General features: G+C 47.3%; 1 protein-coding gene across 1 annotated transcript in view; it reads right to left on the bottom strand.

Moving 5' to 3' along the window:
• Positions 1-512: 512 nt before the first annotated feature.
• The window catches only part of MATCAP1 (microtubule associated tyrosine carboxypeptidase 1), a 60,346-nt gene continuing 42,918 nt past the window's right edge, over positions 513-17,940 (bottom strand). The window contains exons 6-7 of the mRNA XM_077281661.1: positions 787-884; positions 513-707 (exon numbers count right to left, since the gene is read on the bottom strand). Coding sequence (XP_077137776.1) covers positions 513-707; positions 787-884 — 293 coding nt within the window. The remainder of the gene's footprint in view (positions 708-786; positions 885-17,940) is intronic.

Consider the following 17,940-nt stretch of genomic DNA (forward strand, 5'->3'; position numbering starts at 1 on the left):
ACTCTTCCTCCTTCCCAACCACCAGCCTGTGGGCAGCCACACTGCTCCTCCCCCTCCCCAACCAGCAGCCTGTGGCCAGCCGCACTCCACTTCCTCCCCAATCACCAGCCCGTAGGCAGCCACACGACTCCTCCTCCTGCCCAACCACCAGCCCGTAGGCAGCCGCACTGCTCCTCCTCCCGCCCAACCACCAGCCCGTGGGCAACTACACTGCTGCTCCTCATTAAATCACCAACCCGTGGGCAACTGCACTGCTCCTCCTCCTCCCCAATCATCAGCCCATGGGCAGCCATACTCCTCCCTCCAACCACCAGTCCGTGGGCAGCCGCACTCCTCTCCCACAAACCACCAGCCCTTGCGGAGCCACATGCGCTGCATACACACCTCACCTTGTAACCACCCGCCTGGGCACAAGGCTAATATGCAAAAAGTAGAATATAAAACATGAGGCCTAAGTGATCCCTGTATAAAAAGTTTGGTCATCCAATGCCACCCCTCCCCCCCTCTCCCAATTAACAAATATCTCCAGAGGCAGGGTGCGGTAAGTCTGGGAGAAGGCTGCAGAGCTCCTCATCGCTCAGCTGGTTCATTTTCATGATGTGATTCAGATGTTGGTAATATTTCTCCATGTCCCGCATGAAGTGAGGAAGACGAGTGTTCTCCATCTGAGCAAATGGATGAAGTCGCTCCACATCCTCGAAGTCGACCTAGAGAACAGGTAATATCAGACACCCATGAGAGTAATTTACACACTGGCGACATTTGGCCTACAGTGACGGCTATTACCTTTCCTAGTGAAGTCAGAAGGCGGAAGTCAATGGTGTGACGGTGACGCAAGATACGCATGATACCGTCTAGGTAGACCTGATCTTTACTGAAGCAGCCTGAAGGAGAGAGAGCATACGCAGGGTCAGGCAGACAACTGGTAAGAGAGAAAGCATACGCAGGGTTAGGCAGACAACTGGTAAGAGAGCATACGCAGGGTTAGGCAGACAACTGGTAAGAGAAAGCATAAGCAGGGTTAATCAGACAACTGGTAAGAGAGAAAGCATTTGCAGGTTTAGGTAGACTGGTAAGAGAGAAAGCATATGCAGGGTCAGCCAGACAACTGGTAAGAGAAAGCATACGCAGGGTCAGGCAGACAACTGGTAAGAGAAAGTATACGCAGGGCCAGGTATACAAACTGGTAAGAAATCATACGCAGGGTCAGGTAGACAAACTGGTAAGAGAGAAATCATATGCAGGGTCAGGCAGACAACTGGTAAGAGAAAGCATATGCAGGGCCAGGTAGACAAACTGGTAAGAAATCATACGCAGGGTCAGGTAGACAAAGTGGTAAGAGAGAAAGCATACGCAGGGTCAGGTAGACAAACTGGTAAGAGAATGCATACGCAGGGTCAGGCAGACAACTGGTAAGAAAGCATACGCAGGGTCAGGCAGTCAACTGGTAAGGGAAAGCATAGGCAGGGTCAGGCAGACAACTGGTAAGAAAGCATACGCAGGGTCAGGCAGACAACTGGGAAGAGAAAGCATACACAGGGTCAGGCAGACAACTGGTAAGAAAAAGCATAAGCAGGGTTAGGCAGACAACTGGTAAGAGAGAAAGCATTTGCAGGGTTAGGTAGACTGGTAAGAGAGAAAGCATATGCAGGGTTAGGCAGACAACTGGTAAGAGAGAAAGCATATGCAGGGTCAGGCAGACAACTGGTAAGAGAAAGCATACGCAGGGCCAGGTAGACAAACTGGTAAGAGAAAGTATACGCAGGGCCAGGTAGACAAACTGGTAAGAAATCATACGCAGGGTCAGGTAGACAAACTGGTAAGAGAAATCATACGCAGGGTCAGGCAGACAACTGGTAAGGGAAAGCATAGGCAGGGTCAGGCAGACAACTGGTAAGAGAAAGTATACGCAGGGCCAGGTATACAAACTGGTAAGAAATCATACGCAGGGTCAGGTAGACAAACTGGTAAGAGAGAAATCATATGCAGGGTCAGGCAGACAACTGGTAAAAGAGAAAGCATACGCAAGGTCAGGCAGACAACTGGTAAGAGAAAGCATATGCAGGGCCAGGTAGACAAACTGGTAAGAAATCATACGCAGGGTCAGGTAGACAAAGTGGTAAGAGAGAAAGCATACGCAGGGTCAGGTAGACAAACTGGTAAGAGAAAGCATACGCAGGGTCAGGCAGACAACTGGTAAGAAAGCATACGCAGGGTCAGGCAGTCAACTGGTAAGGGAAAGCATAGGCAGGGTCAGGCAGACAACTGGTAAGAAAGCATACGCAGGGTCAGGCAGACAACTGGGAAGAGAAAGCATACACAGGGTCAGGCAGACAACTGGTAAGAAAAAGCATAAGCAGGGTTAGGCAGACAACTGGTAAGAGAGAAAGCATTTGCAGGGTTAGGTAGACTGGTAAGAGAGAAAGCATATGCAGGGTTAGGCAGACAACTGGTAAGAGAGAAAGCATATGCAGGGTCAGGCAGACAACTGGTAAGAGAAAGCATACGCAGGGCCAGGTAGACAAACTGGTAAGAGAAAGTATACGCAGGGACAGGTAGACAAACTGGTAAGAAATCATACGCAGGGTCAGGTAGACAAACTGGTAAGGGAAAGCATAGGCAGGGTCAGGCAGACAACTGGTAAGAGAGAAAGCATAGGCAGGGTCAGGCAGACAACTGGTAAGAAAGCATACGCAGGGTCAGGCAGACAACTGGGAAGAGAAAGCATACACAGGGTCAGGCAGACAACTGGTAAGAAAGCATAGGCAGGGTCAGGCAGACAACTGGTAAGAAATCATACGTAGGGTCAGGCAGACAACTGGTAAGAGAAAAGCATAAGCAGGGCCAGGTAGACAAACTGGTAAATCATACGCAGGGTCAGGTAGACAACTGGTAAAAGAAAGCATACGGAGGGTCAGGTAGACAAACTGGTAAGAGAGAAAACATACGCAGGGTCAGGCAGACAACCGGTAACAGAGAAAGCATACGCAGGGTCAGGCAGGCAACCGGCAAGAGAGAAAGCATACGCAGGGTCATGCAGACAACCGGTAATAGAGAAAACATACGCAGGGTCAGGCAGGCAACCGGTAATAGAGAAAGCATACGGAGGCTCATTCACTCGTTTCATTAGGGATTGACTAAAAGGCTTTCCATTGTGTCGTTTCTTTGCTCGGTGCAATATTGTTTTTGCCTGAAAAGAACTGTTCTAGCTAAACTTAATTGCAAGAGGAGCGGAGATGGTGTGCCTTCCAACATGGCGCCTCCTTCCCCACACCAGCCAGGGTGAGAGCTGCAGAGGCTTCTACAGCAAAGCTTTGGACAATTGCCAGACTGACCTTAGACCCTGACGACCCTACAGATGACTGACAACCTGACCAGGTACGTTGCAGGGGGAGTGTGATTCAGAGTTTGTGCAGAGGAGCAATGTGGCAATATGGCACCGCTCTCACAGCAACAGTTCCACAGAGAAGTGCGGGATATAGAGCACTAACACCTATGGAGAAGCCAATCAGCCAATGATTCTGGGCATGAGCCTACACTACATGAAGTTTCCTGTAAAATCCTGCAGCCTCTCATTAGAGACTCTCAACAAAAACAAATGTGAGGGCTTAGAGTGGACATTAATCACATCAGACGGACATGCAAAAAGTAAACGGCAGAGTCAATGAGTTGGAGGCGAGTACTGCTGAGGACCAAATGCCTACCATACAAAGATCTCAGGAGAGGTCTTTAGAATATCAATGTCCTTCTCAACAACGCTGACGCCCTAGAGCAGTGATGGCGAACCTTTTAGAGACCGAGTGCCGAAACGGCAACCCAAAACCCACTTATTTATCAGAAAGTGCCAGTACAGCAATTTACCATCACAACAGAGAAGACCTGCAAAATACCCCCCCCCCCCCCTTACACACAAACACATAGCAGGGGTGCACATAGATCACAGGGGGCATATAGCTGGAGGGCACAGAAATCACTGGGGCATATAGCAGGGGGTCAGAGAGATCACAGGGGGAACAGATCACAGGGAGGCACATAGCTGGGGGGCACAAATCACGGAGGCAGATAGCTGGTGCACAGGGGGACATATAGCTATGGGGCACAGAGATCACAGGGGGACATATAGCTATGTGACACAGATCACGGTGGGCACATAGCTGGGGCCACGGAGATCACGGGGGGCACAGATCACATGGGGCACATAGCTAGAGGGCACAAATCACAGAGAGGCATATAGCTGGGGGCAGAGAGATCACAGGGGGAACAGATCACAGGGAGGCACATAGCTGGGGGGCACAGAAATCACGGGGGCACATAGCATCACAGGGTGACATATAGCTATGGGGCACAGAGATCACAGGGGGACATATAGCTAAGGGGCAGAGATCACGGGGGGCACAGATCACATGGGGGCACATAGCTGGAGGGCACAAATCACAGGGAGGCATATAGCTGGGGGCAGAGAGATCACGGGGGAACAGATCACAGGGGTGCACATAGCTGGGAGCACGGAGATCACAGGGGCAGATAGCTGAGGGACACAGAAATCACCAGCAGACAGGCACAGAGCTGCCGGAATAGAGATCGCTCTGGACTCTCTGGCATCAGCTCCTCTTCCGGGACAGGAGGACGGGAGCGCATTGGGCGCTAACCCCGCCCACCCCAATGACATCAACATTCAAGTGCAGACAGCGTTCTGTAATGAACACTGCGTACCGTGCAGTTGGGGGTTAAAGGGCCGGCAGCTGGCAGGATACGGCTGCCGCCTGAGCATTGTGGACTCCGGGGACCTGCCTGCGGGCCGCATGAAAAGTCACTGAGGCCGGAGGTTGCCCACCCCTGGTTTAAATGTATTAGCGTCTAAAAGTCATGGTTGGATGCCAATGAGATCTCTCTTGCTTGGTTTCTGGTTTTATGATGGGGTTTTCTGTACTATGCAAGGAAATCTAAGAGATGAGCCGTTCAAAAGGGGGAAATTATCTTTTAGGGATTTTTTTGATGATTTATCCTGTTCTAAATTGGCGTAGTACTTAATGGCGCATATAATGTGATAGTCGGCAATGTGGGGGCTTTGTGGGAAGCGGTCAGGAGATGCGCTGTGTTCTTATTGGTCTCGTATGACCCGTGAGATGCCGACCTCTAAGGTCGTGGCTGGGTCTGTAGCACCGTCCATGTTTCTCCACTCTTGGGAGGAAGCATTTAGTGATAGATCGATTCCATTAATCCTCTCTTTTAATATAGACGCAGATGGAAGAGGTACACGCAATGCTTGTACTATACACAATATTAACCCTGCTATAGTAGCATTGTATATTCCACCTCCTTATTCAGCCGAAATCTTTAAATGGATTATTTCTTGCATAAATTCCCTTCCAGAGACACCGGTTCTTATAGGGTATTTTACCACCTACCTCCACCCTATCTGGGATAAATTTCATATGGGGAAATATTTCTCAAAATGTGGAATATACAGGTCTCCATTATCTGCTGGAGGAGGTTGGCATAGTGGGCCGGGCCTATGGAGGATTCGGCCCCCTGATGTCAGACAACATTCCTGTTACTCCGCCTTCATCACTCTCCGTCAGGATTAGACCTAGCCATTGGCTCTGGATTAATCATATCCTATGTTAAATGGGTCAGGTATCTGCCAAGGAGCACCTGACCAGTCGCCCATACAGGTACAACTGCACAGAGGGGTTGGGAGGTCTCCGGGAGGATACACATTGCGCCTCAATCCTTTTTGGCTGCCACTAATTGTTCTTACTCTTAGCTTGAGAATATTAGAATATTTTCGTTTTAACGATGGGTCGTCTGCAAAATTTATATGAGATGCTATGAAACCTTCTAGTCGCTGGAGACATCTCTCCCAACCCCGGCCCCCCATGTTTTAGCCAGTCAAACCTCCCAACTGCTACACTTAGAAACCCCTCTAAGCTTATTAATATCCCATGCATGCGTTCTGCCTCTTTCAATTGTGCCCTTTGGAATTCTCACTCAGTGTGTAATAAACTCCCTTTCATCCACGACTTCTTCCTTTCTGATTCTCTTAACCTCTTGGCTCTTACTGAAACCTGGATCCAGCAGTCAGACACCACTGCTGCTGCTGCTCTTTCATATGGTGGACTACACTTTTCTCATACCCCAAGATCGGACAACAGAGCAGGTGGAGGAGTTAGTCTGCTCCTATCACCCAAATGTACCTTCTAAGTAATTCCCCAAGTATCCTCATTTGTCTTCCCTTCCTTTGAAGTCCGTGCTGTCAGACTACATCCCCTTTTCCATGCGAGTGGCGGTGGTGTATCGTCCTCCCAGCCCCTCTCATCAGTTCCTGGATCACTTTGCCACCTGGCTTCCACACTTTCTTTCCTGTGACATCCCCACCCTCATCATGGGTGATTTCAACATCCCCATTGCTTCTCCCCTCTCCCCATCTGCTTCTCACCTTTTATCTCTAACCTCGTCTTTTGGCCTCTCGCAGCATACTAACTCTCCAACGCATGAGGACAGAAACTCCCTCGACTTGGTCTTCTCCCAACTTTGCTCAGTGGATGATTTCACAAACTCCCCTCTCCCGCTCTCTGACCACAATCTCCTTTCTTTCTCTATCAAGAACTGCCATCCCGCTCCGGTCACCCCCACTTTCCACACTTACAGAAACATACAGGCCATTAACACCCAGAAACTTATGAAGAACTTGCAGTCATCATTGGCCCCTATCTCCTCCATCTCATGTCCTGATTCTGCACTGAAGCATTACAATGAAACCCTGCAAAGTGCCCTGGATGAAATTGCACCTCCTATACATAGGACAACTCGGCACAGACGGCGACAACCGTGGCACACGCTGCAAACGTTTCCTACAGCGGTGCTCCGAACGTCTGTGGAGAAAATCTAATCTACCCGAAGATTTCATCCATTATAAGTTCATGCTTAAAACATACAACTCTGCCCTTCACCTCTCCAAACAAACCTATTTTAACACCCTCATCACCTCACTGTCCAATAACCCTAAACATCTCTGACACTTTCCAGTCCCTACTCAACCCAAGAGTGCAGGCCCCAACATGGATCTCCGCGCTGACGATCTGGCCAATTACTTCAAAGAAAAAGTTGACCACATTTGACAGGAAATTATCTCCCAATCCCTTCATACCATGCACTATCCTCCCTCCCCCACTGCATCTAGTTCACTCTCTGACTTTGAACCAGTCACAGAAGAAGTAATCAGGCTAATTGCATCTTCTCGCCTGACCACTTGCACCAGCGACCCCATTCCGTCACATCTCCAGTCCCTTTCCCCGGCTGTCACCTCTCACCTAACAAAAATATTCAACCTTCCTCCCTCTTCCGGTATTTTTCCCTCCTCATTTAAGCAGGCCATCATATATCCATGACTTAACCCCTTTCTGACATCTGACGTACTATCCCGTCGAGGTAGGGTGGGCCCGTATGACCACCGACGGGATAGTACGTCATATGCGATCGGCCGCGCTCACGGGGGGATCGCGGCCGGGTGTCAGCTGCCTATCGCAGCTGACATCCGGCACTATGTGCCAGGAGCGGTCACGGACCGCCCCGGCACATTAACCCCCCTCACACCGCGATCAAACATGATCGCGGTGTACCGGCGGTACAGGGAAGCATCGCGCAGGGAGGGGGCTCCCTGCGGGCTTCCCTGAGACGATCGGTACAAGGTGATGTACTCACCTTGTACCGAGCGTCTTCTCCCTGCAGGCCCCGGATCCAAAATGGCCGCGGGGCTGCATCCGGGTCCTGCAGGGAGTACTTCCGGGTCAGGATCCGGAGCAGGCTGCAGAGCAGCCTGCTCCGATGAAAGTAAGATCGCCCATCTCACAGAGTGCTGTGCAAACTGTCAGATGGGCGATCTGTGATGTCCACCCCGGGACAAAGTAAAAAAAAAAAAAATTCCTAAATAAAGAAAAAATATATATATTATTCCCATAAATACATTTCTTTATCTAAAAAAACCAAAAAAATACAATAAAAGTACACATATTTAGTATCGCCGCGTCCGTAATGACCCAACCTATAAAACTGTCCCACTAGTTAACCCCTTCAGTAAACACCGTAAGAAAAAAAAAAAAAAGAGCCAAAAAACAACGCTTTATCATACCGCCGAACAAAAAGTGGAATAACACGCGATCAAAAAGACCGATATAAATAACCATGGTACCGCTGAAAACGTCATCTTGTCCTGCAAAAAACGAGCCGCCATACAGCATCATAAGCAAAAAAATAAAAAAGTTATAGTCCTCAGAATAAAGCGATGCCAAAATAATTATTTTTTCTATAAAATAGCTTTTATCGTATAAAAGCGCCAAAACATAAAAAAATGATATAAATGAGATATCGCTGTAATCGTACTGACCCGAAGAATAAAACTGCTTTATCAATTTTACCAAACGTGGAATGGTATAAACGCCTCCCCCAAAAGTAATTCATGAATAGCTGGTTTTTGGTCATTCTGCCTCACAAAAATCGAAATAAAAAGTGATCAAAAACTGTCACGTGTCCGAATATGTTACCAATAAAAACGGTAACTCGTCCCGCAAAAAACAAGACCTCACATGACTCTGTGGACCAAAATATGGAAAAATTATAGGTCTCAAAATGTGGTAACGCAAAAAATATTTTTTGCAATAAAAAGCGTCTTTCAGTGTGTGACGGCTGCCAATCATAAAAATCCGCTAAAAAACCCGCTACAAAAGTAAATCAAACCCCCCTTCATCACCCCCTTAGTTAGCGAAAAATAAAAAAATTCAAAAAATGTATTTATTTCCATTTTCCCATTAGGGCTAGGGCTAGAGTTAGGGCTAGGGTTAGGGTTAGAGCCAGGGTTAGGGCTAGGGTTAGAGCTAGTGTTAGGGCTAGGGTTGGGGCTAGGGTTGGGGCTAAAGTTAGGGTTAGGGTTGGGGCTAAAGTTAGGGTTAGGGTTTGGATTACATTTACGGTTGGGATTAGAGTTAGGGGTGTGTCAGGGTTAGGGGTGTGGTTAGGGTTACCGTTGGGATTAGGGTTAGGGGTGTGTTTGGATTAGGGTTTCAGGTAGAATTGGGGGGTTTCCACTGTTTAGGCACATCAGGGGCTCTTCAAACGCGTCATGGCGTCCGATCTCAATTCCAGCCAATTCTGCGTTGAAAAAGTAAAAAACAGTGCTCCTTCCCTTCCGAGCTCTCCCGTGCGCCCAAACAGGGGTTTACCCCAACATATGGATAAGTTCCTTGGGAGGTCTAGTTTCCAATATGGGGTCACTTGTGGGGGGTTTCTACTGTTTGGGTACATCAGGGGCTCTGCAAATGCAACGTGACGCCTGCAAACCAATCCATCTCCAAATGGCACTCCTTCCCTCCCGAGCTCTGCCATGCGCCCAAACAGTGGTTCCCCCCACATATGGGGTATCAGCGTACTCAGGACAAATTGGACAACAACTTTTGGTGTCCAATTTATCCTGTTACCCTTGTGAAAATACAAAACTGGGGGCTAAAAAATCATTTTTGTGAAAAAAAAAAAAGAATTTTTATTTTCACGGCTCTGCGTTATAAACTGTAGTGAAACACTTGGGGGTTCAAAGTTCTCACAACACATCTAGATAAGTTCCTTGGGAGGTCTAGTTTCCAATATGGGGTCACTTGTGGGGGGTTTGTACTGTTTGGGTACATCAGGGGCTCTGCAAATGCAACGTGACGACTGCAGACCAATCCATCTAAGTCTGCATTCCAAATGGCGCTCCTTCCCTTCCGAGCTCTGCCAGGCGCCCAAACAGTGGTTCCCCCCTGTTACAGTGGTTTACCCCCACATATTGGGTATCAGCGTACTCAGGACAAATTGTACAACAACTTTTGGGGTCCATTTTCTCCTGTTACCCTTGGTAAAATAAAACAAATTGGAGCTGAAATAAATTTTGTGTGAAAAAAAGTTAAATGTTCATTTTTATTTAAACATTCCAAAAATTCCTGTGAAGCACGTAAAGGGTTAATAAACTTCTTGAATGTGGTTTTGAGCACCTTGAGGGGTGCAGTTCTTAGAACGGTGTCACACTTGGTTATTTTCTATCATATAGACCCCTCAAAATGACTTCAAATGAGATGTGGTCCCTAAAAAAAAATGGTGTTGTAAAAATGAGAAATTTCTGGTCAACTTTTAACCCTTATAACTCCCTAACAAAAAAAATTTTGGATCCAAAATTGTGCTGATGTAAGGCTACGTTCACATTTGCGGCCAGCGCCGCAGCGTCGGGCGCCGCAGCGGCGCCGCATGCGTCATGCGCCCCTATATTTAACATGGGGGCGCATGGACATGCGGCGCACTTGCGTTTTGCGCCGCATGCGTCGCTGCGGCGCCCGCGTCCAGGCGCAGAGGACGCAGCAAGTTGCATTTTTGCTGCGTCCAAATTCAATGAAAAAAACGACGCATGCGGCGCAAAACGCAGCGTTGTGCATGCGTTTTGCTGCGTTTTTGTTTGCGTTGTGCGCTGCGGCGCCGACGCTGCGGCGCACAACGCAAATGTGAACGTAGCCTAAAGTAGACATGTGGGGAATGTTACTTATTAAGTATTTTGCGTGACATATCGCTGTGATTTAAGGGCATAAAAATTCAAAGTTGGAAAAATGCGAAATTTTCTAAATTTTCGCCAAATTTCCGTTTTTACCAAAGTCGCCATTTTCGCCTGTCAATCAGGCTGGTCTGGTCAAATGGGCGTGGTGACATCGCTGTTTCTTCCCTTCGCATCTCGGCTTCAGGAAAATGGCCGCTGCGATCTCCATCTGCGCACGCGCGGCATCCCGCAGCCATTTTCCTAAAGCCCCGGGCAGCAGAGCGCTCCATCTGCGCACGCGCGGCCTCAGGAAGATGGCCGCCCCCACCGATAACCAAGGGAATAGCGCAGATCGCGCTCTTTTTCTTCACCTGCGCAGTGGATTCTGCAGCTGGGCATGCGCAAACCACTACGCCACCAACGGAAAGATAAGCAAGATCTGGGGGAAGAAACAGCGATGTCACCACGCCCATTTGACCAGACCAGCCTGATTGACAGGTGAAAACGGCGACTTTGGTAAGGTATTTCGGCAGCATAGGTGGGGAATCAGGGTACACAAAATACACTATTGTAGCGCACAGCTCAGGCCCAATTTAACGGTATTTTTATCTCATGCGGAAAAAACGGGGTGACAGGTTCCCTTTAAAAAGCCATCCCTCGATCAAAACTGTGCCGCTAATTATAGACCTGTCTCTAATCTTCCCTTCATCTCCAAACTCCTCGAACGCATGGTCCACTCCCGTCTTATCCGCTATCTCTCGGATAACTCTCTTCTCGACCCTCTTCAATCTGGTTTCCGCTCTTTACACGCTACTGAAACTGCCCTCACTAAACTCTCTAATGACCTACTAACAGCTAAATCTAATGGTCACTACTCCATGCTAATTCTCTTGGATCTCTCCGCAGAATTTGATACTCTGGATCATCAGCTCCTCCCCACTATACACCGCTCCATCGGCCTAAAGGACACCGTTCTCTCCTGGTTCTCCTATCTCAGTGACCGCTCCTTCACTGTATCTTTTGCTGGTTCCTCCTCCTCTCATCTTCCCCTTACTGTTGGGGTTCCTCAATGATCAGTCCTAGGCCCCCTCCTCTTCTCTTTGTATATTGCCCCTACTGGACAAACAATCAGTGGATTTGGGTTCCAGTACCATCTCTATGCTGATTACACCCAATTATACACTTCTGCTCCTGATATCATGCCTGCCTTTTTAGAAAACACCAGTGATTGTCTTACCGCTGTCTCTAACATCATGTCCTCCCTCTATCTTAAACTGAACCCGTCTAAAACTGAACTCGTGTTCTCTCCCTCTACTAACCTACCTTTGCCTGACATTGCCATCTCCGTGTGTGGTTCCACCATTACTCCCAAGCAACATGACCGCTGCCTTGGGGTCATCCTTGATTCTGAACTTTCCTTCACCCCCCACATCCGATCATTGGCTCGCTCTTCTTATCTGCATCTCAAAAACATTTCTAGAATTCGCCCTTTTCTTACTTTCGACACTGCAAAAACTCTCAATGTTTCACTCATTCATTCTCGTCTTGACTATTGTAACTCTCTCTTAATTGGCCTCCCTCTTACCACTCTCCCCGCTCCAATCTGTCCTGAATACTGCTGCCAGGATTATATTCCTCAACAACCGTTACACTGATGCCTCTACCTTGTGCCAGTCATTACACTGGTTACCCATCCACTACAGAATCCAGTACAAAATTATTACCCTCATCCACAAAGCGCTCCATGGCTCAGCACCACCCTACATCTCCTCCCTGGTCTCAGTCTACCACCCTACCCGTGCCCTCTGTTCTGCTAATAACTGTCAGGACTCTGAACATTTTTTGATTACCTTTTGTGCATTACTGCCCTTTTCCAAGATGGCGTCTTTGGTCTCATGTGCACTGTCTTCCTGCTATATAACTCCACCCCAGCCTTTAGTCTGTGCTAGAGTATTCTGCCTTGCATCCAGCGTCTGACCCTGGTAGCTTCCTGGCTTTGTACCTGCTCCTGTGAACCTGTGTGGTGATCCTGCTCATCTGCTCTGAGTTCCGGCTGCACACACTGGTTTCCAGTAATCCTCCTTCATCTGGCTACTTGTGTTTACTTGCATCTGCATTTGCTGGACATGTAAGCTGTTGCTGCTCTGCTTAAACCTGAGATTATCACCCAGGCCTTCCTGGTTGAGATAAGACATTGCTTGAACTGCCTTATAAGCATATCTATCTGTGTTTGGACTAAACAAGGACTTATTCGTGTCAAGTATCCTCAATAATAACTGTGCTTCATAGACTTTCTGCTTGATTGTTTTCCTCTGAAGTTCCCTATAGACTGTTAAGCTACGTTTAATATTTACACCAAGTGTTGTGGACTTGAGTTTCTCTCTGCACCTGTTTGAATCACCGTGTGATAATATAGACTTTACCACTTACAGAACTGTGTCCTATAGTTGTCTTGTTCCACGCAAAGAGTCTCCTGAGTTATCCTCTATAATTATTACAGGATACTCTAGCCCAGTGTTCCCCAAGTCCGGTCCTCAAGAGCCACCAACAGGTCATCTTTTCAGGATTTCCTTAGTATTGCACAGGTGATGGAATTATTGCCTGTGCTGGAAAACAAACTTGCTGGCATAGAGTCCCAGTATGGACGGGCTTTTCAGGACATAAGCATGCAAATAGCTGCACAAGCGACTTTACCCTCCGGGCAACCGCCACCAGCTAGCCCACCTAAGTTGCCCCCATTCAGATTTAATGGTGATCGCGACAAATTTTGTGGCTTTGTGAATCAATGTCTGCTATATTTTGATGTACATGCAGATCGTTTTGCTAATGATAGATCCAAGGTATTGTGTGTAATAATGCTGCTGACCTCACGAGCGCTCGCCTGGGCGAATCCGATGATTGAGTCTCGTGACCCACGGTTAAATAACTTGTATGATTTCTTAGCCACTATGGCATTAATGTTTGATGATCCTAATAGCTGTGCAACCGCTGAATATGCTTTATTGTCTTTACGCCAGGCTAAACGTTCTGTTATTGAGTATGCTACTGAATTCAGGAGATTAGCGGTAGATACTAATTGGGACAGTTATGCACAATTGCCTATTTTTAGGCAAGGGGCCTGTCTAGTATTGTAAAAGATGAATTAGCTCACTCTGAGTCACCACAAGAGCTAGAGACGTTTATACAGCATTGTGTGCACATAGACATTTGCCTTACTGAGCGTAGGCAGGAGAAGTTTGCTACCTTTAACCGTATCTCTAACTTTACCCTTCCTTCCAAAGAGCCTGCAGATAAAACATCTCGGGAGGTGGAGGAGGTGCCCATGCAAATTGATTCCGTTCAGAGGCGCGAGATTAATGAGCGCCGGGAGCATCGCCTTCGTGAAAGTCTATGTTTCTACTGCGGCCAGTCTGACCACTTTTTAATCAACTGTCCCAAGTGTCCCAGACGGCCTAACAAGGTGCTAGCAGCAGTAGGGGAGTATGACAACTGTGATGATGAGTCTGACATCTCTGAATGTAGCCTGCCTTTAAACGCTGTATTCCATTCACTTTCTATGACTTCACCCCCCAAGGAGCTTAAGGAAAAGAACTCACTGTTCTCTACCTATTAAGATCCTGTGTTCAGGACAGTGGATTTCCCGTGCAGCTATGATTGACTCAGGTGCAGGTGGCAATTTCATGGATATCGCATTTGCCAATGAACATGGTATTGAAATTCAGCAAAGAGCCTCTCCAATTACCATGGAAACAGTGGATGGGTCACCTTTAATCTCCGGGCCAGAGGATCAAGAGACCTTACCCCTTGAAATTTTGTTGGAGCCTAATCATCAGGAGCAACTTTCTTTCTTACTAATTTCTTCTCCTCATTTTCCTGTGACTTTAGGCATTCCTTGGTTGCGTTCTCAGAACCCAATTATCAACTGGAAGACAAAGGAGATTATCTTTCCAACAAGGAGCAACTCAGCGTTAACTGAAGCTGTCCCGGAGTCCACAGCTACGGAACCACCTGTACAGGTATTTACTTTACCTTCAGCATATAAAGAGTTCTCTGACATCTGTGAGAAGAATGCAGATCAGCTTCCTCCATACAGGCATTATGACTGGACCATTGAGCGGCTTCCTGGGACAGCTATTCCTTTTGGTAACGTATACCCTTTGGCAGCACCTGAGCTTCAAGTCTTAAAGGAGTATATTGATGAAAATCTGGCCAAAGGCTTCATACGTCCTTCTTCCTCACCGGCAGGGGCACCTATATTTTTTGTAAAAAAGAAGGATGGGACCCTGTGTTGACTATCGGGAACTTAATAAGGTAACCATACGAAACCATTACCCTTTGCCTCTGATTCCCGAATTACTGGAAAGAGTCCGCCATGCTAAGGTGTTCTCTAAACTGGATCTTCGTGGGGCTTATAATTTGGTGCGTATTCGTCCAGGGGATGAGTGGAAGACAGCATTCAGATGCCAGTATGGACACTTTGAATATCTCATGATGCCCTTCGGGCTTTGTAACACCCCTGCAACGTTTCAACACCTTGCTAATGACATTTTCAGAGATTTGTTGGACCAGTTTGTGGTGATCTATTTGGACGATATACTAATCTTTTCTGACTCTCTACAGGAACATGAAGAACATGTCAAAACTGTTTTAAGACGTCTGAAAGAGAACCATCTGTATATTAAGCCAGAGAAATGTGAGTTCCATCATTCTGAGATACAGTTCTTAGGTTATATCATCTCTCCCCAGGGGCTGAACATGGAATCTGGTAAGATTTAGGCTATCCTTGACTGGCCGGTACCCAAGAACGTTAAGGAGGTCCAACGTTTTATTGGTTTTGCTAATTTCTACAGACGCTTTATTAAAAATTTTTCTGATATTGTCCGTCCCATTACTTCCTTCACAAAGAAGGAAAAGCTCTTTAAGTGGTCATCACAGGCTCAAGAAGCTTAAGATCTGTTTCACCTCAACACCGCTGTTGATACACCCAGATCCAACACTTTCTTTCATTGGGGAGGTGGACGCTTCTGATAATGCTTTGGGGGCTATTCTCTCCCAAAGAACTGGAGAGAAGGGTCTGCTACATCCTTGTGCTTTCTTTTCCCGTAGACTAACCTCAGCAGAGAAGAATAATGACGTGGGAGACAAGGAATTGCTGGCTATTATTGCGGCTTTCAAAGAATGGAGGCATCATCTGCAAGGAGCTGCACAACAGATCACCGTTCTAACTGTCCATCGCAATTTAGAGTTCCTTAGATCCGCTAGATGTCTTTCTCCTCGTCAGGCTCGTTGGAACTTATTTTTAAATCAATTTAATTTTGTTATCTCGTACCGTCCAGGTTCTCGTAATGGGAAGGCTGATGCTTTATCCAGAATCCATGCTGCGGATTCCGTACCTGGAGCCCCGTCCAAGACCATTCTATCTGATGCCAATTTCATCAGAGTTATCCACGATCAGGACTTGTGGAAGGAGTGCAGGGAGGCTTATGACGGTGATGTATTTCTGGCCAACCCACCTGTGGATATTAATCTTGTCTTTAAGGGTGGCATGTGGTTCAGAGATCGACTTATCTACATCCCTGAGGTCGTCCGTCTGCAGATCCTCAAGTTGGTACATGACTCCAAGTTGGCTTGTCACAGGGGGGTACAGAAGATACAAGAGTTCCTAAGCCGATTTTTCTGGTGGCCAACTTGCCTGAAGGATACCAAGGACTATGTTCTCTCTTGCGAGGTATGTGCTCGTTACAAGACTCCTCATGTGGCACCTACGGGTCTTCTGCACTGCAACCATTACCTGTTCCGTCCTGCCCTTGGGGGTCTATATCAATGGACTTTATTGTGGCGCTGCCTACATTGGGAGGCATGAATACAATCATGGTGGTAGTTGATCACCTGACTAAAGCCGCTCATTTTGTTCCATGCACCGGCCTCCCCTCAGCTAAAGATAGTGAACTTGGTTATACAGAATGTCTATCGGTTGCATGGGGTCCCGGATGAGATCATCTCTGACCGTGGAGTACAGTTCACTTCAAGATTCTGGAAGGGGTTTTGCTCTGCACTCAATATTAATGTCTGTCTCTCTTCCGCTTACCATCCCCAGACAAATAGTCAGACTGAGCGTACCAACCAGACGCTGGAACAATATCTAAGATGCTATGTCAGCCATCTCCAGGATGATTGGTTGGAGTTGCTGCCGTTAGCCGAATTTTCATATAACAAGCACCTCCATTAAATTTACACCTTTCTTTGCCAATCTGGGTTATCATCCGTGTATCTTACCTAGGTCTCCGATTAATTCTCCGGTTCCGGCAGTGGAGGAAAGGCTGACTGCGATGAGGCAAAATCTGGAGGTTCTGAAGGAATCCCTGACCACAGCTTAAGAACGTTATAAGAGATCGGCTGATAGATTCCGTAAACCTGCACCCATGTTCAAGGTAAGAGATTCCGTGTGATTGGCCCTTTCAAGATCAACGGTATTGTGAGCTCTGTGGCCTGCCGTCTGAAGCTGCCTAGGACTATGAAGGTAAACCCAGTTTTTCATGTATCTTTACTAAAGCCTGTATCTCCTAATACCTTCCAGGGACGTGTTGTGCCACCTCCACAGCCTGTGGTGATTGATGGGCAAGAACAATTTGTGGTGGAGGAAATTATTGATTCCAGGATTCGCAGGAATCGGCTCCAATATCTGATGAGATGGCAGGGATATCCCCCTGAGGAAGACTCTTGGGAACCTGTGGAAAACATCAATGCCCAACAGAAGATTTCTCATTTTCATCAGAGATTCCCTGAGAAACCAGGTCCAGGATCGTCCTGAGGCAGCTTCTAAGGAGGGAGTAATGTCAGGACTCTGAACATTTTTTGATTACCTTTTGTGCATTACTGCCCTTTTCCAAGATGGCGTCTTTGGTCTCATGTGCACTCTGTCTTCCTGCAATATAACTCCACCCCAGCCTTTAGTCTGTGCTAGAGTATTCTGCCTTGCATCCAGCTCCTGACCCTGGTGGCTTCCTGGCTTTGTACCTGCTCTTGTGAACCTGTGTGGAGATCCTGCTACTCTGCTCTGAGTTCCTGCTGCATACACCGGTTTCCAGTAATCCTCCTTCATCTGGCTACTTGTGTTTTCTTCCATCTGCATTTGCTGGACATGTAAGCTGTTGCTGCTCTGCTTAAACCTGAGATTATCACCCAGGCTTTCCTGGTTGAGCTAAGATATTATTTGAACTGCCTTATAAGCATATCTATCTGTGTTTGGACTAAACAAGGACTTATTCGTGTCAAGTATCCTCAAGAATATCTGTGCTTCATAGACTTTCTGCTTGATTGCATTTTCCTCTGAAGTTCCCTATAGACTGCTAAGCTGCGTTTAATATTTACACCAAGTGTTGTGGACT

This window comes from Ranitomeya variabilis, chromosome 2 (assembly GCF_051348905.1).
Source record: "Ranitomeya variabilis isolate aRanVar5 chromosome 2, aRanVar5.hap1, whole genome shotgun sequence".
In the NCBI taxonomy this organism is placed as follows: Eukaryota; Metazoa; Chordata; class Amphibia; order Anura; family Dendrobatidae; genus Ranitomeya; species Ranitomeya variabilis.